We start from the raw sequence: 23,650 nt of genomic DNA on the forward strand, positions 1-23,650 counted from the left end.
TATTGGGAGGCTGTGTTTTCTGGGTGTTGTTGCATTTTGTCCCATGTAAAAGGGGCAGTGATTTCACTTGAGAAAGGAGTGGACTTTATAGGACTTAGAGAACTTGAAGGGACATTTTAGGCTTAGAGAGCTTGGTCAAGAAGGATCAGCTATCCTGGCACAGTGAAAACATGATGTTGCTGGGTCAGGCTCAGAACTGGTTGCTCAGGGTTCCTTGGTATAATTGTTAACTCTAGAGAAGGAGGTTGCTTTTGTTTTACTTACTTTTCCCTCATAGATGGAGGTATGAGGAGAATACTGAAGATTTAATTGAGCCTTGGCTCAGCTTTGGCCGGTTGTTTGTGTGTAGAGGTGAGATATAAGTATTTCAGGTAAGCTGGTTTCTACTGAACATAGGCTTTGATGGCCAGTGCCGCTCGAGGACATGTATGTAACACAGACCTGGCTCTTAAGGAACACTTTGTCTATATGGGGGAAAAGGTACGTTCACAGGAAATGGTTAAGTTACATAAGACAAGCTGCATCTGTGTCATGCTGAGTGAGACTTCTGGTATGTAGGATGTTCTGTGAGATTGGCCTACTTGAAAGAAGGAAGAGGAGAGTAGTGTACAAGAAGAGAAAGCTATCCAAGCCAGTGTCCTTGTGTTAAATCATATCCTGGCCCAGCGTTATACAGTAAATTCTCACTTAACGTTGTTGATAGGTTCTGTGACTTTAAGTGAAATGACATATAACGAAACCAACTTTACCACAGGCTAATTGATATAAACAAGAATTAAGTTCCTCAGGCATCTCGTCAACATTATAATGAAACAATGTTAAACAAAACGATATTATTCGAGGACCTGCTGTACACCTGTGGGAGAAGGGGTTTTGAAAGACCTGAAAGTTTGCAAAGGGGGTGCTTTTGGTTTGTTTCATCCAGAATACTAACAATGGCTTACACTTACATGCTGTCTGAGGTGACACTGAGTGCTATCACTCATCGTTTGGTAATAGCTTGGAATGTGGCCTGCGGACAACTGAAAATATAATTATAATTAGCACTAGGCCCAAAACAGAGTTGTAAACTAATTAGAGAAATGACGTGATTTAAAGTATAAGAAAGGAGTGTAGCCAGTGCTGGTAGCCCTCCTTCCCACACGTTCCACAGAGAGAAGAGAAGGAACAAGGGTGAACAAGAGCAGTTATGTTTTTTATTTTTCATGTGCCTGCCCCTATGTGAACTAAAGAGGACAGCCAAGGTTCCTACCTGCCATTTTTTTTAAGAGGAGCAAAACTGCTCATAATTACCTATAAAAAAAAAAATCAATTCAAAGAAAGTCCTGAGCCTGATAGGAGGCTGTGAAACATCAGCCCCTACCCAGTCATACACATCCTCATACACACTGGAAATGGGAATGGTATTTGTGGACCATATGCCTTGGTCTCCTTCCCTCAGCAGATTCCCACTGTTCAAGATGGCCCCTAAATTGGCTGGTGTAATAAAGCAGATGGTGAGCAGGGGAGTAGCCAGGATGATACAACTTATCCTTTTCCTGTGTAACTCACACACTAGGGCTGATCAAATGAAGCAATGTCAAGGTCTGGGCCAGTGATACCCAAACTTTAGTGTGCATCAGAACTGTAGGGTTTGTTAAAACACAGATTGCTGAGCCCTAATCCCCGAGTTTCTATTCAGAGACCACACTTTGAGAATCATTGACCTAGACTATTGGTTTTCAATTTTGTTAGCTGCATGTTAGAAACACTTGGAAAGCTGAAAAAAACAAACACTGCCCCCTCCCCCCAAAATATGTCCAGACCATATCTGAGATCAATTTCAACAGACTCTTATGTGAGTGGCACCACACCTCAATATTTTTAAAGGTTCCCAGGGGATTCCAATGTGCAGCCAAGGTTGAGAATCACTGATCTAGATTCTTGAGGCAGATGCCCACTTATGCAGGTGCACTAGATAAAAGTCAGTGGAACCAAATGTCCCCTATCCTTGGTTCTGAGGCAGGATACTTTTGTAATCTGGGCATCTTTCCTTGGGATGAATGTAGCTGGCACTGAATTGTGATAGTAATTGACTTCTCTTGGATCATGGCTTGAGCAGAATGGAGAAGGTTGAAATAGCAACACAGGAAAATGGTAGGCAAGCTGACTAGTGAAACAGAAAATGATTTCTGGGCAGCAGTGAAAGACCGCTGGGAAGTAGAAAGCATACTTTTATCTTGGGGCTCTTTTCCAAATGCATATTCTTTCCCACTAGTTATCAACAGCCTGGGCAAGAAAAAATGGACATTTCAACTGATCCAGGGCTAACAAACTTCCTGGAGAGTTGCAGACAGTAGGGCAAAAGAGTTAAGGATCTTGGTGTGAGAGTGGCTAAAATGACCACTTCAGAGTTTAGGGCCTAATCCCAATGATGAACTCAAGATAAAGTTTTCCGCTAGGTTGTGTTCTGGATATATATACACAATTTCCCTTTCTGGGACTATTCACTCCCTTCCCTATTCCACAACTCCCTTCCCTATTCCACAGGATTACGGTGAGGCAAATACAGAAGCCTGCTCCCACAACTGGGGCAGAAGGTGAGCCAGATTTGGCTGAGCCTGTTATCCCTTTTCCCCTGAATGCAATTATTGGCCCAAGTGTGAGCACCAGCCCCAAGCAGGACCAATCATAGCCCTTCCCTGCAATTGATATTTATGGGGGGTAGTGTAGTTTGAGGATGGAAGGCTTCTTCAACATAGTTACCTTTGAATTGATCCCTGAATAACATGAACTTTGCATGTAAACGAAGGGCACAGGAAGTAACGTAACAAGTTCAAAGGTTATGAGGCTTATTGGCCAAGCCTGTTATCAAGAGATAAGAAGGTTATCACAGACCACTGTTCCCAATGTCTGAACCGCTCGCCCCCTCACTCTTAACTTGGTTAACTTCCGTACAATCTTCAGATTTCAGCCCAAACATCTCCCTTCGTCCCCAGCAATTGACAGGTTTCTTCCTGGGATCTAGGAGTCTGTGTTTACCAGACTCATGGATCTCAGGGAAGGAAATGACAGGATAAGGAATGCAGGTTGGGGGAATTAAGGAGGTCCCACAATCCCTGTCCCACAACAAAGTGAAGCGGACTCCCTCTATTCCTCAAGCCCAGGTTAGTGCTCCGGGAGAGATACCAGTGCGCAGAGCGTCCGGTCGCACGGCGGAAGTGCATCCCTGGAGCCGTTCTAGGAAACCCGGAGGACCCAGCTCGTCAGTGGTCCTGGGGCTGAAGTAGGCATCGCTGGGTGCACAGGGGCACTCCAGGATGCTTCTTTGGCAGGCAGTGGCGAAATGGCGTTCGGATTAGGGAGAAAACCCGCATAAAGCAACGCTGGAAAAGGGGAGGAGGCGTTGGCATGCGAACCACCTGTTCCTCCGGCACAGTGCGACGCGCGCTGATTGGCTGGAGTGCCGCCCGGGTACCGGAAATAGCCGATGCCAGTCGCCCGTGAAACCAAGACAACAGCAGCGGGTTTTGTGCGAGCAACCTGAGCAGCGCCAGGAACCCGAGCAGAGCGAGCGTGGGGCAGTAGCGGCTTGCGGTGAGACCTCATTCAGTCCCGGCGGGAGGGAGGAGGGCGCTGGGCTCCTGACTCCCCGGCCCGGGAGCGGAACAGAAAGCCAACGTTTAGGCCCGTTCCTGACCCGGGTTCACTGTGTGACCTTGGACTTTATGGTCACCCCGGGCCTCCATTTCCCACCTGCACTCATTCTTCCAACACACATATCCCCAGATTCCCAGCCTGCTCTGGGGCCGTCCAGCAAAAGCGTTGCTGGAGAAAGACAGGAAAGCATGCCAATTGGCTCCTCATCACAGTGATGCTTTCCAGCATTCTTGTCTCCTAAGGAGATTGTGAGGGTTTAACAAGATATTATCTATAAATTGCTTAGCCTGGACATTGTGCCCGGGTCCATCTTCGCTCTGGTTCCGTGCCTGTCAGCTGCGGTGGCGTGAGAAGCAGGGACACTCACTTCCTCCGTTCCGACTGGGGGCTAGTGGGACCTGTGATTTTCTCAAGACACCATTCCCAAGTAAACTGTGGGGACGAAATGACGGGCAGTGTCAAAAACATAAGGCCTCCGTGGCAAATTGTGCCTTGTGCTGGCAGACAGTATTTTGGCATATGATTATTAATTATGGAAAGGAGGCAGGTAAGGTGTTTCCCCGAAAATAAGACCTAACCGGGAAATAAGCCCTAACATGATTTTTCAGGATGACATCCCCTGAACATAAGCCCTTATGTGTCTTTTGGAGCAAAAATTAATATAAGACCCGGTCTTATTTTCGGGGAAACACGATAGTAGAGCCTTCTTGAGTGTGGGAACCAGGGGGAGAACAGAGAAAAGGAGGATACTGCTTTAAATTAAATATCATCCAGATTGGGAGAAGGACCTTATTTTTTACAAATAGTTGTTGTCATCAGCTATGTGTCAGACACCATTCTAGGCTCAAGAGTAGGAAGTGTTTGCACTGCAGAACCCTGAGCATGCCTGCAGCTTCCAACAGTCATGGGAGAGGGTGGAATGGGAGATGGGAAGGGAGCCTGGGGCCTGACCAGGAGGGCATTATGAGCCATGCTAAGTTTTTATTCTGTGGGTCTTGGGGAGCAGTGAACAGGAAGCAACATAACTATAGTACAAAGAAAGAGGTGAGTGAAATGTTGGTTCAGAGGACCCAGAGAAAACCTCCTTCCTGCAGGTGTTAGTGAAGACTTTAGGGAGGAGGTGATTCTTGTACTAGTTATTGAGTGTTTGGTAGGACCTGGCCTTTCAGAAGTCAAGGGAAAGAATTTGTATCAGTTAAAATACTTTCATCTGTAAGTAACAGACTACAACTCAAGCTGGCTTAATGCTTGATTTGTATTTTGTTACTTACAGACTCTTCCTTCCTTCCCCCCACTTCATTTGCCTCCTGTCACGCGGGGTGGCCTGCGGGGTCTCAGCTCCCGCTCCCCACACAAGAACGCAGGATATGGCTAGGCCAAAAAGGAACACCCACGGAGCCATAGGTAGGGAAGTCATACCACTATGGTCTCACTGGAGGCTGGGTTCACACGACGTGCGACCTGCTGTCCGTTTTGCTGCCAACCGACCGACTCTCCTCCACTCTCCTCCACTCTCCTCCCGACTCCCCTCCGTAGCCGCAGCAGTTATATTAGTGGCCAATTGGCTCAATGGTTACAGCTGACGGCCAACCAGCCACAGCTGACGGCCATCTACTACTGGAGCCAGCACCCCTCGTGAGGCCGAGAACCTGGAAACTGCTCTCTGGGGCTCTGTCCCCACACCTCCCTATCTCACTCAGTCATCTCAACTATGTCCTGGCTAATATCCTCAAGTCCCTCACTCCCTCATTCCTCCACCACACACATTCCCAGATTCCCAGCCTGCTCTGGCTGTAGAAAGACAGGAAAGCGTGCCAGTTGGTTCCTCCGCACACTGATGCTTTCTGTAACACTTTCTATAATGTCTGTGGGTGCATGGATTGTTGAATAGAAATCAGTTTCTAGATCTTTGACTTCAATATATATCCTTGCTTACCACTGATCTGTTTAAGAATGGGTCTGTGGTCTATAGTTTTCTCTTTTCCTACCTCCTCTTTCACAATTGCTCTTCTCCTCCTTTACAAGAGAAAGATATGCTTCTCACCTATGCCCTCCTTAATTTTACTACGGTGTATCACTCTGGGGTGGAAAAACCTCTGGAGTACCACGCAAAGGGACAGTTTGTTGAGGGAGTAAATAATTTTGGACCTTTTGTAATTCAAGTTCTAATCTTTGCTTTCAACAAAATTTTAAAAAGACCACATCAGACTCTGAGCTGATCAATTATTTAATATATTTTTTTAATTTTATTTTTTAAATTTATTGGGGTGACAATTGTTAGTAAAATTACAAATATTTTTTTTTTTACTGCAAATTACAATGTGGTCTTTGGCAGGTGAGTTAAAAGGATTAGGTGATACTGCTATCACAAGAAATTGTTGTAAGTTCTGATTTAGGCAATTTGGGCAAACTCAGGTCTAGTCACAGTAACTAGGGTCAGCCTGATAAGCATAATGGAAATGTGATTTTTAACTCAACCGTGGGATCTAGTCAATTGTATTATATCTTCCCTGTCTGCTCTCAGAAGTTTAGGAAAGGGGAGGTGCAGTCTAGATGGAGGGTAGAAAAATGAAGTCAGAGCAAGAACTGGCAATGTATCTATAATCCTGCTTCACACATGTGCTGAGCTACTTGGTAGACCAGACCTTGGGTAGAGATGGATCTACCAGAATGAGAATGTGATAACTTCAGCCTTTAAAACTATGTAACACAGTGGTTTCCAAACTTGGTGGGGCATCAGAATCACCTGGGGGCACTTGTTAAAAATACAGATCCCTTGGTCCACCTCTGGAGATTCTGATTCTGAGAATTCTGAGGTGGGACATGGAAATTATTATTTTAAACAGATTTCCCAGTTGATTCTTATGCATCTATTCTAGTTCCAGGCCAAGAATCATTATTTAAGAACCATTCATCAAAAAACAACAAAAAACTCTTTGCTATGATCGCAAGCCTACTAAAAATTGTCAGGGTTTTATGTGGCTTCCCGTCTAGGCAGTGTGGTCCTTTCAAAGTTTTATTTCTCTGTGTAAATTAATAGGTGGGAATCTGGTTTATGCATCAGCATTTTGTGAATGAGGCTTTCTGAGGCTGCTCTAGCTACATTGAAAAAAACAATTCCAGGTCTGCACAGTTGAAGATCCTGTCCTCAACTGTGGAGACCCAGTAGAGGTCTGCTTGTCATCCCCAGGCTGAGGACGAAGAGTCATCAACCTTCTCCTTAGGTGGCACCTCCATCTTATCTATCTCCAGAAACAGCTAATTTCAGATTTAGAAAAGTGAAGAAGTAAGAAACAGAAAGATAGGAAATTATGCTTGGAAATGTGAATTTATGCAATGAGTAGTGAGTATTTCCTTATGAGGATGAGGTCTAATGTGTGGCTGTGCTTCTGGGAAAATCAACCAAATGGTGATTGACTTTGAAATGAGAAGGTACCCATAAAGCAGTATTTAACAAATGACATTCATACGGTGTCAGTGGCAGAATGTAAAGTAAAAGAATGGTCGGAGGGGGCCAAATTTAGTTGGGATTTGAATTTTGAACCAGTTCTTGAAGTTGGGGATAGGTATATATACAACTTCTATATCTTGTGTTATTGTGGACAAGTGATTTTCCATATGGTGTACATATGGAGGTTCTATGAATGATGACTTGGTATAGAACTAAATGACAGAAAAGAAGATACTATAGGAGAGATGAAAAGGAAAGGCCAGAGAGGGGGTTGGAAGTAGATAGGGACTGAAATATCAGCTTGTGGAATTTGTTCTTAATTGAATATTAGAGAGAAATTTACTTAAGACAGTACTTCCCAACTCAAATGGTACCATGGATGAAGAAGATAGCTAAATTCGCTACAATGGATCCTTACAATGGATCCTGACAATTATATATATAAATATGTATTATCTATAATTTTCAAAAATTTCAACAAATGTGAGAAATCCAACATTTGGTTGCCTGTCCTTACTCCGTGGGAAAATTGGAGAAGATGCTAAGGGAGGGAAAGTTGAAGAAAATTCCAGGTCATTTTGAGGGGTAACAAAGAGCTGCCAGAACTTCCGGACTCCAGTAAGCAATCAGGTTCCTCCCAGCTGTCTGAAGTGGGGGTGGGGGAGGGCATTACCAGGGCTGCACTGATGAGTGACTAGAGAAGCCCCAGGGTAGGATGGTGGTAGTAACCAGCATCCTGTGGATGACCGGAGGCTGGACACAGGAAAAGGGCAGTACAAGGGTCACCCCAAAATTGCCACTTTCCCCTTCCCTCATCGCTTGACCCCAGTCTCTCCCACCTCTCAGGGTCTTCATTTCTTTAGTAATCTCATCTTTTTTCCCCTCTTAACCCCTGTCATTCTACTGGCACCATCCCTTCTCATATAAACATGTTCAAAGCTTTCTCATCAGAGAAAATCCTTCTTTGACCCTTCTTTAACCTCTCATGCTACTGCCTATCTTGGTCCTCTTTCTTCATCCTAATTTTTTGAAAGAAGCAGCAAATTTACTAATCAGTACACTGTTACCTGGCTTCTGTTCCTGTCATTCCACTGAATCTGTTCTCATAGATCATCTGTGACTACCTAATTGTCCCAGTAGATGTTTTCCAGTTCTTATTCTATTGGATTTCTCAATGGCATGTGACACTTTTTAATCCCCTCTGCTATTGCCCTGGTGACTTCTATGGCACTGTATTCTGGATCTTCTTCTACTTCACTAACCATTCTTTCTCTTCTTGGCAGGCTTCTCTTCTTCCACCCACCCCTTTATTATTAAGGTCCTAACAGGAAACAGATACTTCACTCAAATTAGGATAATTTGATGATGGTTTATTTGCAAAGAGGTTAATTATAAATGATACAGGTGTGGGCAGGGTGTTGAGGGACCTGGGGCTGGCAACAGTGGAATCCTGGGTCAGAAGAGACAAGAGATAGGAGAGGTTACTAGAACTCAGTTGTTGAGACAATTGGGTAGGATAGACTTCTTGAGAGGAGTAATGACCTTCAATTGAGGGAGACCATCAGTCCAAGGTGATCTCATAGGAAGGAACCAGGAGAATAAATACTCTGACTTTACTCTCCTCCCTACTTCCAGCCTCCTGCTGGGCCTCCCAATTGTTGGAACACAACTAGAAGCCAGAGGGCCTGTTGATGTGTGGCTGTATAGGTTAGCTGTCTAGGGCAGAGAGCAGGATGGAGAAAGGTAACAAGATGGAAGATAACTGGAGTACTCTTTTTTTTTTTTTTTTTAATTGAGACATACAACGATGCAAAAAAGTGTGACTCACACACAAATTTGCAGAGTACAAAGTAAATTTAGAAATCAACTGTATTTCTATACTTTAGCAATAATCCAAAAACAAAATTAAGAAAACAATCCCATTTACAATCATATCAAAAATAATAAAATAGGAATAAATTTAACCAAAGAAGAAGCACAAAAGTTATACTCGTAAAACTTACAAAATAGTGTTGAAAAACTAAGGCCTAAGGAAATGAAAGGATCCCATGTTCATGGATTGGAAGACTTAATATTGTTAAGATGGCAATACGCCCAAACTGACCTACAGATTCAACTCAATCCTTAAGAAAACTGCAGCTGCCTTCTGTGCAGAAGTTGACAAGCTGATCCTAAAATTTGTGTGGAAATTCAAGGGACCCAAAATAACCCAAACAATCTTGAAATGGAAGAACAAAATTAGAAGACTCAGACTTCTCAATTTCAAAGCTTATTGCAAAGCCAGAGTAATCAAGACAGTGTGGTTCTGATCTTTGGACAGACATACTTCCAGACGTATGTCCATGGAATAGCACTAGGAAACCAGAAATAAACCTTCACATTTATGATCAAATGATATTTTTTTTTCTTTTTCTTTTTTTTTAAATTAGTTTCTGGTGTACAAAACAGCATAGTGATTAGACATTTATACTCGTATACCTCACAAAGTGATTACCCCTATAAGTCTATTATCCATCTGACACTGTACATAGTTATTACAATATTATTAATTGTATTCCCTGCGCTGTACTTTATATCCCTGTGACTTTTTTAAAAATTATAGTTGACATTCAATGTTATATTAGTTTCAGATGTACAACATTTAGACATTTACATAATTTATGAAGTGATCCCCCTGATAAGTCTAGTACCCACGTGACACTATACATAGTTTTTACATTATTGACCATATTCCCGATCCTGTACTTTACATCCGCATGACTATTTTGTAACTACCAGTTTGTTCTTCTTAATCCCTTCACCTTTCTCACCCAGCTCCCCCAACCCCCCTCCCATTTAGTAACCATCAGTTTGTTTGGAATACTCTTAAATGTTAGCTTTGGCTTTTTAGGTTTCTGTCCTCAGTATCTGACAGTTCTCACACTATACTCATTACCATCTATGCTGAGTACTGTCAAGTCTGTATCTCTAGTCCTGACTGCTCTAAGCTTTAGACCAATATATTTTGACTGATTCCTTGATATCTCTATATGTATTCCTTGAAACTCTTCTAAGTCCAAAAACAGAGCTCATCTATCATCTTCCTTTCTAAAGGAAGCTACTCCTCCAGTGTTCCTTCAGTGGCACCACTATCCATCTAATTAGCATTCCTCAAATAAAGAGAGATCTGGGTACCACTTTTGACTCCTCCCTCTTCTTTATACCAATGTCCTATCACGTACCAAATCTTTCGGAATTTGTCCTCTTAAGTAATTTTCCAGTATGTCTCTTCTTCATTCCCACTACTACTGTTGCAACTAGTTAGATTTTATCACCCCTTGTGTTGATGACTGCATCAACCTTCTAACTGATCTCCCTATTTCCAGGCAGACTGCTTTCTAGTTCAGCCATTAAATAGCCATTAGTGTGCATCTACCTGAAATGCTAGTCTGACAATGGACTGTGTCATTTCTTGGCTTAAAAACCATTCCATAACTCTGTATTTTCTAAAGGATGAAGTCACATAGCTGCCCATTCCCCCCTTGAGAATCACCTTCCACAGTTAATACTTTTACTGATAGGAAGATTATATTCCTCCGATTTGCTGTAGTACAGAAATGCACGGGCTTAGGCAAAGGGCCTCTTCACTGTCAGCTCCAGGTTGCTTACTACCTGAACAGAGGCCAGGCTCATTCTCCCAGCATTTGGATGTTACTTCTCTGACTGGGACAGCTAAGTCCCTGTGTCCATTATACCAGTTGGGAATAGGTTTGGCTCCGTAAATAAAAAAATCATAATGGCTTGAGCAAGACAAAGCTTATTTCTTTCTTAGATAAAAGAAGTGCAGAGGCAGGCATTCCAGAGCTGCTGTGGCAGCTCCATGGAGTCATCAGGGTCCTAGGTTCTTTCTAGCTCTGTTCTGTCGTAGGGTATGCTGGTGGACTCATGGGTCAAGATGGCACTCTTACCTACCAGCTCATGTTCCAGACACAACATGGAGGAAGAGGGTAAAGAAATGCATCCTCTTACTCTTAAGGAGACTTCCTAGAAGTTCCATGTCCTTTCATTTGCATCTTACTGTCTTGTTAGCCAGAAGTAGCTGGCGAAACCTAGTTGCAAAGAAGGCTGAGAATTTATTTCTTTAGCTAGGCACATTGCAGTGCTAAATAAATTCATTATTCTGTTGCTGATGAAGTGGGGAAGAATGGATATTGGGGTAGACAACTAAAAAATCTTTGCCACAGCCTTTTAGAGGTTTTAAAAAAGTATAGCCTTTAAGGTCTATAAAAGTACTAAGAAAATTCTATAAAAGGGCCAATTACAAAATTAGGATCAACACTGGATATTGGTATCAACAATGGTGTGAAAATCAACAGCATTGTTTATATATATATATATATATATATATATAAAATGGCCAGATAGAAAATTCATACAAAATTCATACAGAGACATGATGGATATGTATCTAAAAGAAATCAGGATAAGTTTGGAAATTTTGCAAAATTATACTGAAATTTACTTAGAAAACTATGAAAATAGGAAATATTTTTACAAAGACTAATGAGAGAGAACTTTCTCTAACATATTAAAATTTTAAGAAACTTTTAGTAAGTTGAACAGTTTGGTATTAGAGAGGGAATATACAGATCAATAGAACTGAATGGAGTCTGGAAATTAACCCAGATATATGTGGTCATTTAGACCATGGTATAGGTGGCATTTCAAATCCGTAAGGAAAAGAAAAGTAGGAATTGATACAATTTACTCACCATCTGGAGAAAATTAAGTTAGAACCTACTTCATCCAAATATAAGGAAGCAAAGGGTAGTTACTTCTGTGCTACTTCTAGCTAAGTCATGTAACCTTTTGAATGGGTACATATACAATCCCCTGTTGTGTAGAGCTGGAGAGATCACAGTACCGGACTAGGGATAGTTCTCTTGCTACTCTTTTTCTGGTTATTTCTATAAACTCCAGAGTTACTGTTATTAGTCATTTTTGCCCTTTTTTCCCAATCTTTCTTATGTATCTTCTGTTAATATGGCCATCATTTTCCCTAAATTTTTTCCTTACCAATCTCAGGTTCTGCCTCAACTCACTGCTAATATTAATGAACTTTTATCAGCATCTCCTTACCATCCATTTCCTGTTTATCTCCTTAAATCCCTTCCTCTGATAATTTCTGTCACTCTTTTCAGTCATTGCTTGCTGTTTGTTTCGCATGTCCACCATAATCCTAAATCTCTTTCTCTTCAGCAGCATCCTGCAATTTCACCAGACACCAAGACTATTTATGAGTGCTGTCAGAACCATGTCAAAGGTCCATACTCCTATAGCATTAGCTTCATATAGATATTATATAGCATTTCACATACTTACTCTTTCTCATTTCAGATTGTGAGATGGGGACTGAGAACAAGGAGGTAATTCCAAAAGAAGAAATTTCTGAAGAATCTGAGCCACCTGGGGCAATATTAGAAAAACTTCCAAAGGTGGTTTATCAGGATCATGAGTTTGGAGCAGCCTGTGAAGAAGACATGTTGGATGGGCATTCGCGAGAGTCCACAGAAGAGATTATGGAGCAGATGTCTCCTCAGGAGAGAGACTTTGCATCAGGATTGATTATCTTTAAGAAATCACCCTCAAGCGAGAAAGACCAGGAGAATAATGAGAATGAGAGAGTACATCAGGGAGATATTACAGCAGAGGCAGTTAGTACATTTGCTACCTCTAGCCAAAACTTCATAAAGAATTTAGAACCTAACAAAACACAGAGAAGTTCTGTGGGAGAAAAGCCTCATACATGTAAAGAATGTGGGAAAGCCTTTAATCAGAACTCACATCTTATCCAGCATATGAGAGTTCATAGTGGAGAGAAACCCTTTGAATGCAAAGAATGTGGAAAAACATTTGGAACTAACTCAAGTCTTCGCAGGCACCTGAGAATTCATGCTGGAGAGAAGCCCTTTGCTTGTAATGAATGTGGAAAGGCCTTCATTCAGAGTTCACATCTTATCCACCATCATAGAATTCATACTGGAGAGAGACCTTATAAATGTGAAGAATGTGGTAAAGCCTTCAGTCAGAATTCAGCCCTTATTCTACATCAAAGAATCCACACTGGAGAGAAACCATATGAATGTAATGAATGTGGGAAGACCTTTAGGGTTAGCTCACAGCTTATTCAGCATCAGAGAATTCATACTGAAGAAAGATATCATGAATGCAGTGAGTGTGGCAAAGCCTTCAAGCATAGCTCAGGCCTTATTAGACACCAGAAAATTCATACTGGAGAAAAACCATACCTGTGTAACGAATGTGGGAAAGGCTTTGGTCAGAGTTCTGAGCTCATCCGGCATCAAAGAATTCATACAGGGGACAAACCGTATGAATGTAATGAATGTGGGAAAACTTTTGGCCAGAACTCAGAGATTATTAGACATATTCGAATTCATACTGGTGAGAAGCCCTATGTATGTAAGGAATGTGGGAAGGCTTTTAGGGGGAACTCAGAACTGCTTAGACATGAGAGAATTCACACTGGAGAGAAACCCTATGAGTGCTTTGAGTGTGGAAAAGCTTTTAGGCGGACCTCCCACCTTATCGTCCACCAGAGAATTCATACTGGAGAGAAACCTCATCAGTGCAATGAATGTGCAAGAACCTTCTGGGATAACTCGGAGCTGCTTCTCCACCAGAAAATTCACATTGGAGAGAAACCTTATGAATGTAACGAGTGTGAGAAAACATTCAGCCAGCATTCCCAACTTATCATACATCAGAGAATTCACACTGGAGAGAAGCCTTACGAGTGCCAAGAATGTCAGAAGACCTTTAGTCGGAGCTCTCACCTCCTCCGACATCAAAGTGTTCACTGTATGGAATGATCTGCAAAATAGGAAAGTTTTCTGTAGAAAAGCTGAAGTCAGACTTATTGTTCATAATCTGCACCCCAAGTTCTGAGATCAAATGAATGGACAAAACCTCCTCTGTCCTTCTACTGATTCTTATTTAAACAGTTGGTCAAATAGGATGAGGCACTTTTATGAACTATTCATTGAGAAGTTTCAATGTACTGAGTTAAATCATAAAATCATAATTCTCTTCTTTTTCCTTCCCTTCGTCCCTCCCCTAGTGGGTCACATTACATTAGGGGTCTGTACCAGCCATCTAGCTTAAATTGTTACTCTTACGGAAAAATGGAGGAATGTGATTCCACCATCTCCTAAGAAAGAGTTGACTCATTGAATGTTAACTCCTGAAATGTTGGAAAGTCACAGCCCAGAAGACACATTCTGTTCTCTTGTCCACTATTTAGCATTGGAATAATTTAGTAAGCTTTTATTAGTTTCAGAAATCTTCCAAACATGCTATCAAGTTCCCTTAGAAAATGGCGGCACTAATGAATAAGTGGGAAGCCTGGGTCATTCCACATCTGCTAGATTTCCTCATGCATCTGAAGAGGGTACCATGATGGAGGAGACTGACAGGCAACTTACAGGACTATAAGTGAAGTTCCTTAGAATCCAGAGGCGCTGATAGGTCAGGCCAGGGATAAACGTGAGGCCAGACCACTCAGCATGGGGAGAAGCAGCTCTTGAGCAGCTATTCCTCACTTCAGGCTCCTCATACTGACTGCTCCCAACAACTCTACTGTATTCACTTTTGGCCCCAGCTCCTGCTGCTGCTGACAAATCCTGTGTCAGGAAGTAGCAGAAATGACTGGGCAGCTTCACTGTCACAGGGCACCTGGCCACAGTGATGAGTCGGTTCAGCTGACTGACCAGGGCCTCCTTGCCGAAGCACTTAAGCTCTCGTGACCTGGGCCCCACTGGGCTGATAGGCCAGGATGTGATGGCCTCTTCTCAGTTTGCCCTTGGCGTTGTAATTCTCTTTCTTCAGCATCTCTACATGAGTTTTCCGTGTTTTATGTGTTTTTTTCTTTGAGGAAACATCCTCAGTTTTTCGAGTGTCCATGTTTCTGAGGCAGTGGGGTGGTTGTGGGAATTGCACTAATTGGGATCCAGCAGGTTTAGGGTCTGATCTTAGAGCTAGACCTGGAATAAGGCACTTCACCTGCTGGTCCCTAATTTTCTCATCTGTAAAATGAGGGGAGTTGAACTAACTGATCTCTGAAGTTTCAACCAACCCCATAGTTTCTTGATTCTTTTTTAAAAATATAACTTTATATAATCTTCAGTGTTCTCTAATCTCGTCTTTATTACACTAATACTAATCACAAGTATTTATTGAGTGTTTACTATGTGCCAGACAGTTTACATTTTTATTTTGACAGCATCTCTATTATCTAGGTACTCTTAAAAAACAAACAGCTTTATTTAGTATACATACCATACATTGACCTGTTTTAAATGTTGAGTTGAATGTTTTTTAGTTGATTTTCATAGTTGCACAACCATCAATGATGTGGGTGCTTCTACCCCAATTTAAAAGATGAAGAGGGGCAGGAGGGATGTTAACTCACGCATGATTGCACAGCTGGTAAGTAAGTGCTAGAGCCAAGACTCCAGCCCTGATCTGTGCCCTTCCCCACTGTGCTCTTCTGCGGATAGGCAGATGCCTTACTGCCTCACTTGAAATCCTTTGCACATTTTGTATTCATTGCTACACGGATTTGAATATAATGGATTTAAATCATGTCCCTGGGAACATTAGAACTAGTCACAGCCAAAACCCACCAAGTGGGTTTATTCTGTACCCCAAAATATGTTCTCACAGGTTCCTACTGTTGGCTTGAGGAAAGGGCTGTACAAAGAAACCGTTGTTTTGTACGGTTTCCACACAGTGCTCACATCCTTTCAGGCCCTTCTTCCTCTAGCAGTGACTCTTAGTAGTTCTTTGACTTCACCTCTTTCAGTAGGGTGATTACAAGTGCAGTGTGCTCTCATTCCTTTATTCATTTGTCAAGCTCAAATTGAATTATACCCAGACTATATCTTTCTCACTTGAGACTTGGATGTCACCTATCCCTTGACGTTGATTTCTGTGTTCTCATATTTTATTTCCACATTCACCGCTTGATACAGAACCTATCACCTCTTCAGGCTCCTGCCAAGCATCTTCTCAGACAAACACATCCATGAGTTAATAGAGACTTTCCTGAAGATGCTGTTGTGTAAGAGCTGGAGAAGTGGGTTCACATATTATTAGACATTTTGTTCTCAGAAGTCCCTTGGCCAAACCACCCCTAAAGAATTTTCTCTTTTCCTCCCTCTCTCAGGGCTCAGTTACCTCAGCCCCTTTTTTCTTGCCAGATACCCAATCCCTAGTCCCCTCCCCCCAGATCAATTACCTTCTGACACCCACTGCTCAGCAAAAGAAAAGGTCCTTTAGTCTGTTCCTTGGAACATTAAAAGGCAATTTAGTGACCATCTTTTGTTGTACCTGAGCATATTCTTATGGGGGTAAGTCTCACATTTCATTCTAAGAAGAATCTTCCAGCATATATTATTAGTGTTTTCCCAAGAGGAATTTTTGTGAATGGAATTTCCACTGTATTATATACACTGTACACACATCCTGTAACCTCTTTCTTGCCCATGTCCACCTCTCACCCAGTTAGAAAGATTTCTTTCTCTTCCTTGTTTGCCTCTCTTTGTTTCAATTTACTCAGGAGTCAAAATGTGACCATAAATTTTGACTAGTAGTCATAGCTTTGTGCAAACAGAATTCTATCAAGAAAGAAAAAACACGAATTTAAAAAATTTTTAGACCCATTTAAAAAACTCTCAAAGACCTGCCTCAATACCCAGAAATACCCGTCAGAATTTTTGCAGCTATGTCCGTGTACATTTTCATCTTTTAATTAAACAGTTACTGGTATACTAACATTGGGTAAATAAAATATTTCTTTACAATTTTACTGATCTGATGCCTTTCTAATGGTTATTATTTCAAAGTACCTTGTTTCATAGTGGTCTTAACATGACTTTGTATGCCAGTCCGTATCCTGTAAGATTCACCCCTATGTTAGTACCCCAACCTGTTGTGCTGTTAGCTTCTGGTTTTGCATAAGCTGTTCAATCTGTCCTCGATTTGCTTTGCTTGATGAGATCCTTTATCATTCGTAACAGGACAGTGTGTGTGCGTGTGTATAGTTTTCATGATTAACAACTTAATGTAAGCTATTCTGGACATCTGGATGGTCCAGTTTTTAAATCACCTTATTACTGAGACTTTGGGGCTGGCATTTATTATTGTCTAAAATTCATTTTTTTTTAATGTGTTCTAAATGACTTCTGGTCTAAGGCAGGCCCCTAAGGTTGTTAGGTCAGGTATCTTCTTTGAAACTCAGGGAAGCTCTGCCTGGAAAAATACGCATGTAGTTTCCGGAAATTCATGGAACGTCTGAAATCCATCCTTGGACCCCTGTGGTCCTTCACACGTTCCTAAAAGCATACTTTTACCTTAAAAAGTTTACCAAGTAACTCGCAATAACCTCTCCCTCATCTCATCCCTTAGCTTTTGGGATGAAGTTGTATCAAGACAACATGCGTGGGTGAACCCCTGAAAATGAACAGGAGCGGGAGCCTCAGTAAAATCCAGAGGGAAGGGCCTGGGACAGTTCTGCGAATAACCTGAGGAATGGAGCCTCCGTGACGCGGCTCTGCACGTTCCTCTGCCACTTACCGTCGTAGGCACTATAGGAGCGGGGCTGCGCGCGGGGGCTAAGCGCTAAGAGGCTGGTGCGGACGAGCGATCTATTATGGTGGCGTTCAGCGCTGCGGAGCAGAAGGCTTTGGTGTTCTCATCAGGCGGGGGGTCGTCGGCGCCTGCCTCTCCTCGAGCTCTCAGAGCTGGGAAGGATGCACAGAAGGGAAGAAGGGAGGCAGCTTGAGGGCTTGAGTGGGTCAGGCGAAGCCCCCTCCACGAGCTCCAGGCCCCTCTGGCCGTCCCTCCCACGTCCTTGTCTCCCAGCCAGGGGCTTTGCACCGGGACTCGGCAGCGACTCCCAATCTCTCATGCAGGACCCGCGGCGAGAACACTGACCTTTGACTTGTTTGTAACACGCTTTGCAGGCAGTGTTTTCACCTGGTGGACCCAACTTTGCTGGCACCCGCCAGATCTCCATGGAGTCACCAAATACGCCCGGCTGCCACCCTGCCTCCAGGACGAAGAGGTAGGAGCCCCACCCAGAGAGGCACCGACCCCTATCACTGGGGCTGCTCTAGGAAGGGAGGACCCTCACTTTTGCGCGTGACCTCGTAGGGCCTGGGGGCGGTGGCTTGTGCGCACCGCGCTGATTAGTTGCGACTGCCTTTTACTGGTGACCAATGGGGTGCGGATACTCAGGCCCAAGGGACACCGAGTGAGTGCGGGGACACTGGCGCGCCAGCTGACTGCTATGTCTGAGTTTTGGGGGTGACAGCCCAGGGCCTGCGCCCTTGTCTCAGCCAGAAGACATTTGTAGTTTGTGAGGATTTTCACATCCCAGGGTGGGATTCAGTAGCGGGTCTGCAGGTATTTGTGGGGCCCTCCCTCGCGCGGCCCAGGTTCTTCCAACTAGGCCATGAATAAAATTTTCTAATAACTAATTTTTAAAATTTAATTTCGTTGCAATGGGAAAGGATAGACTCAGGGTACGGAAGGCAGGGTTGGTTTTAGAAAGAAGGACGAAGGGAGGCACTGCCCTCTGAGGCTGTGGAGGTGATGAGGTCTGGAGCCAGCAGAGTTGATCATTTGAGCCCTTTCGTTAAGAAGGAATGTGGTTGTGCATCGCCTGGCAGAGGTGTGGGACATCTCCTGCGCAGATGACCCAAAAAATCATCACACAAGGAGAAAAAATGCTTCTGCCCTTGGTGGGCTGGTTAGGTGGTGCATTCTCAAAACTGGACTGTGGGTGGCGACAGTGAGGGACTTTAGGCACAGTAGGAATATAATCTGCATTGCATTCCATTGACTCCCACGTGGGGGGAGTCCCAGGAGCACTGTGAATGTGGGAAAGATCTGGGAGGTCTTCATACCGACGGGTGGAGAAGGGTTCAGGTGGAGATTCTCTTCATCAGAGCGTCCACACTGGTGAGCAACTCTACTGATGTAATGAATTCCACCGGAAGACAGAGTTCCGCTTTGGAGTTCACAGACAATTCACACTGGGAGGCCCTTTGAATACCAGTGTGGAAAAGCCTCTGGTCAGAACTCTCACCACCTTCAGCACCAGCGCATCCAGTGTGCAGCGATCTGGGATTTACTGACTGCGGGACACTTTCATCCCAACCTGAAACTTTGCTCTGAGCCGTCCTCCTCTTTCCTGGGGTCACTAGAGTGGAAATGCCCTTTGTGTCAGTTAATTTTGTCCTGCTCCTTGAGGACAGGGCTAAACGCTAAGGAAGAGTATACCACATTCAGCCCAGGGGTGCTACTCAAAAATTAATAAATAAACGAAGTCAACAAATAAGAAGCAGTAAATGATGAATTGGAGATTTCAAATTCAATTAACTGAAGGTAGCATCATGATGCCATTGCTGTCCTTTATTTTTCTCTGCAAATCCCTTATTCCCCAAATGATGGTGATGGCATTAAGGCCCTTTACCACCTATCTAATCTAAACAGGATCTCTTTATGTGACGTGGGGACAGGTAAAATGTTCAACAGGTGAACCAAAACCTTTCTTTAGCTGAGGGAATTAATGTACTATACCATTTACTCAAGTATAAGATAGCCACAGGTTGCTTTAAACACACCCCCTTTTCCCGCAACTTTCAGCACTGGAAAAAAAAAGAACAAATCAATATTTCACCGGTGTCATCCCCCAAATTTTTCATCGTAACCTTTGTTTACTTCTTGATCTCATTTCTGTTTTTTACACATTATTTCCATCTTCTTGTATGTATTTGTTCTTCACGTGAGCTATATTAAGTGTATTTGCTGGGATTCAGTATTCTTATTTTTCGTAGCTTCATTATCACAGGTTTATATTTTCCTCAAATGTATTGATATGGTCATGATAATTGTGGAAATTGGTTTTGAAATGGCTTGTTATTAAAAGGATTGGAATCTACTGCAAGACAAAGCATGTGCTGGAAGGCTCGCTGGGGAGAGCAGAATCCTGTTAGAGCTGGGTGCTCTGCCCTTCAAATACAGCACAGCCTCTAACTCCTCGCTTTCCCTCTTTTTCTTACAATGTTTGCTTAGGTACCTCAGGAAAACGTGTCCTTTTTTTTAATCTCCATGTCACATGGACCCATTTGTGAGCTAGAAATAAGCTCTAATTGGACAAAGAAACAGCAGTAATACAGGAAATGCAAGTGAATCAAGGAAAAAGGAGCCATTTTTAAGACATGCTGGACCAAATAACCAGTGTCACCAGTCTGTAAAGACCCTAAACGTGCCCAGCAGTCCCTTCAGAATTCAACATGGATTGTATAATCTTGGTTATTCCCTGAATTTCAATGTCCTCATCCATAAAGTGGGGGGAAGATACCCACCCTTCAAGGTTGTGGTAGCGTAATACATCAGGATACATCGGAAAGCCCACTTCCTGATATATAGCAGGAGTCCAATAAATGCAGTTTCTTTTTCTCCTTTACCCACTTTACTTCTTCTCTTATTCACCCCAAGTTAAGGATGTATCCTCAAAGGATTCAAAGAGAATAAAAATTGCATCTTAACCATTATATTGTACTCGTTTTTATTTTCTGCTGTGTTTTATCTTAAGTGCACAATATTTCGTCTACGCTAAGGATGCCAAGTAGACCTTGTGAGTTGACATGGGAATCTAATTACCATTATAACTGTTTCTTTGTCAAGTCTAATCAGTAGATTTACAGTGAAGTTGCCAAATATAATGTGTTTCAAGGCCTATCATAGGTTTCTTCCTTTAGAAATGGGAATTCCGTTGTGAAGTGCTTACAGTCTCTAGATTTCCTGAAGAGTCAATACTTTATTCTACTTCTTATAAATTTTAGTTCTTGTTTTTCAAATGAAATTCCACATCTCAGCCAATTATGCTGCCTATGTATTTATGGCTGGTTTTAAGCAATTTGATTTTGATAGTGCTTTGGTGTATTTTTCTTCATGTTTCTTCTGCTTGGTGTTTGTTGAGCTTCTTGGATCTGTGGATTTACAGTTTTCATCAAATTTGGAAAATTGTCAGCCATTATTTCTTTAAATGTTTTTCTGCCTTCTGTTTTTCCTCTGGGACTCTAATTACACATATATTAATTAAGTTGATTAAAGTTGTCCCACAGCTCACTGATGCTGTTAATCCTTTTCTTTTTTTTTCTTTTTTAAGTATTTTCTATCTCTATATCATCTTGGAGTTTCTATCCAGTATATTTTTCATCTCAGATGTATTTTTTATGTCTAGAAATCAATTTGGGTCTTTTAAATGTCTTCTGTGTCTCTATCTACAGGCTCCTGTTTTCCTTTACCTTCCTGAACATATGGACAGTAATAGCTGGGTTTTTGTGTGCGTGTGTGACAAAAATCATGTGTTTATTTTAGAACTGAAGAACCCATGCACAGGATCAAGAGAAATACTGGAGAGAATGAATCAAACAGCCAACAAACAAATATGAAAAAGAATAATTCACCACTGAGTCACACATTTCCTTCCAAATGTTAAGTCAAATGATATATAGTTTCTTCTAAATGAGGTTGTATTTGTCCCTTCAAAATCAAGTCTTCAACTTCTATGTACATCAGAGGAGAACAAGTTCATTAATAAAGCTATAGGGGAACTCACTGATATTAACAGAAGATCTGAACAAAGCTCAAAGCAGAAGCACAAAAGAAATGTAGACACTATACATGAAGAACTGGACTATGGTTGGGATCCAATGAGAACTAACCCAAAATTTTTACCCATATAGTAGCTGTTATTTAGTGTTCTTATATAATAATTATCATCTGTGCCATTTTTGGATCTGTGTCTATTGATTTTTCTCATTATGGGTCATATTTTCCTGTTTCTTTGAACGTTTTTAATTTTTTTGCTGCAAAGAAAATTTTATAGATTTATATATCACTAGCCATGAATTTTTGTCATTAGTTATTACATAAATGCTGCCTACTGCCGTTATCTAAGTGGCATGACCATTTTATGTCCATAATTCATTTCTGTATTTACAGAATTTTCTTTTTAAATTTTTATTGGGGAATATTGGGGAATAGTGTGTTTCTCCAGGGCCCATTAGCTCCAAGTAGTTGTTCTTCAATCTAGTTGTAGAGGGCGCAGCTCAGCTCCAAGTCCAGTCGCTGTTTTCAATCTTTAGTTGTGGGGGGCGCAGCCCACCATCCCATGTAGGAATTGAACCGACAACCTTGTTGTTGAGAGCTCACGCTCTAACCAACTGAGCCATCCAGCCGCCCCTCCCAAAGCTCAGCAGCAGCTCGTTGTCTTTAATCTAGTTGTGGAGGGCACAGCTCATTGGCCCATGTGGGAATTGAACCAGCAACCCTATTGTTCAGAGCTCACGCTCCAACCAACTGAGCCGTCCGTCTGCCCCTACAGAATTTTCATGATTTACGTAAGTACATCTGTCAGTGAAACTTTAATATTGAGATGAAATATAGCATCCACAATATATGATGATTTGCAGATAGCAATGTAGGTGTATTTTTAAACCTTTTCATTTGAGTCACCTTATGTAAAAAAAAAAATCAATAATTTAGATGTTCTAAGTCTCTAAAGAAAATTTTCCAGTGCACTCATAGAAATGGTTACAGACAGTAAGATTTTCAGAAACAACTCCTATGTCCACATCCTGTTGTAATTTCTGTACCATTTTGTTTTCCAGCTGCTTTCCTTTGTATGCAAAAGCGGCCGGATGAGATGAATGTTTTGCTTGACTTCTTTGATATCCTGAACTTTCTGTAGTTCTTTATTGTTCTTCAATCTGTTCATAATAAATTTAGCTTAGCATTTGTTTGATCTCTTCAGCTGTCTTCATTGCATCAATAATTTTGTAAATGAAATTGTTATAACTGCAATTATTCCTTGATCTCGGTTTCATTTTATTAAAAGACTCTGCCCATGATCCCAGAAGAGGCGTCCGGGAATTGACTAAGTTCACAAAATCTTCTCTTTCTGTAGGTATAAAAGTGCCTCGTTCACAAGTACACCTTGCATTTCTTTTTGACAGGAGAGCTTTCCCTAGATTTGTAATGGAATAACAAGAAGCTCTGTACTTGTTAGGTAGAGGACAATCTTTTGTCCCTATTTCTTACCAACCCCAGTGGTCTCTGGCCTCCAAGTACCTGGGTACCCACTTCCTCCAGACCAGGCCGCCCGTATCCAGTACAGTGTATTTGCTGTGAAATCTCTGTTAAGGGTGTTTATATGGTATCCCTAGGTTGCCCATCCTCTTCCAGACACCAGGAACAGTCTACTTTTTCGTCTCTTGCTGTAGACAAAAGATCACACCCTTGTAAACAAGTACAAGTTTTTTTTTTTTTACTTATTCAGCTGCACAGCTGGGGGAGCTTCCTGCTATCAGTGAACTGCAAAATGTACATGTGAGCAAGACACTCAGAAACAGGAACACATTATGATTATACAAGTATGGTACCTTTGACTCCCAGTACCCCCTCAAGGATAAGAAACTAGTCCTTATA

General features: G+C 42.1%; 1 protein-coding gene across 1 annotated transcript; it reads left to right on the forward strand.

Annotated features, from left to right (window-relative positions):
- The first annotated feature begins 3,233 nt into the window (after positions 1–3,233).
- Positions 3,234–14,352, forward strand: ZFP3 (ZFP3 zinc finger protein). Its single transcript, XM_033091634.1, has 2 exons — positions 3,234–3,576; positions 12,467–14,352. Exon 2 carries the CDS (start codon positions 12,475–12,477, stop codon positions 13,957–13,959), a length of 1,485 nt encoding a protein of 494 aa, XP_032947525.1. The 5' UTR covers positions 3,234–3,576; positions 12,467–12,474; the 3' UTR covers positions 13,960–14,352.
- The last annotated feature ends 9,298 nt before the right edge of the window (positions 14,353–23,650 follow it).

This window comes from Rhinolophus ferrumequinum, chromosome 21 (assembly GCF_004115265.2).
Source record: "Rhinolophus ferrumequinum isolate MPI-CBG mRhiFer1 chromosome 21, mRhiFer1_v1.p, whole genome shotgun sequence".
Lineage (NCBI taxonomy): Eukaryota > Metazoa > Chordata > Mammalia > Chiroptera > Rhinolophidae > Rhinolophus > Rhinolophus ferrumequinum.

Excerpts from the sequence above, each read along its gene's own strand:
- ZFP3 (XM_033091634.1), top strand. The coding sequence starts at position 12,475 with ATGGGGACTGAGAACAAGGAGGTAATTCCAAAAGAAGAAATTTCTGAA.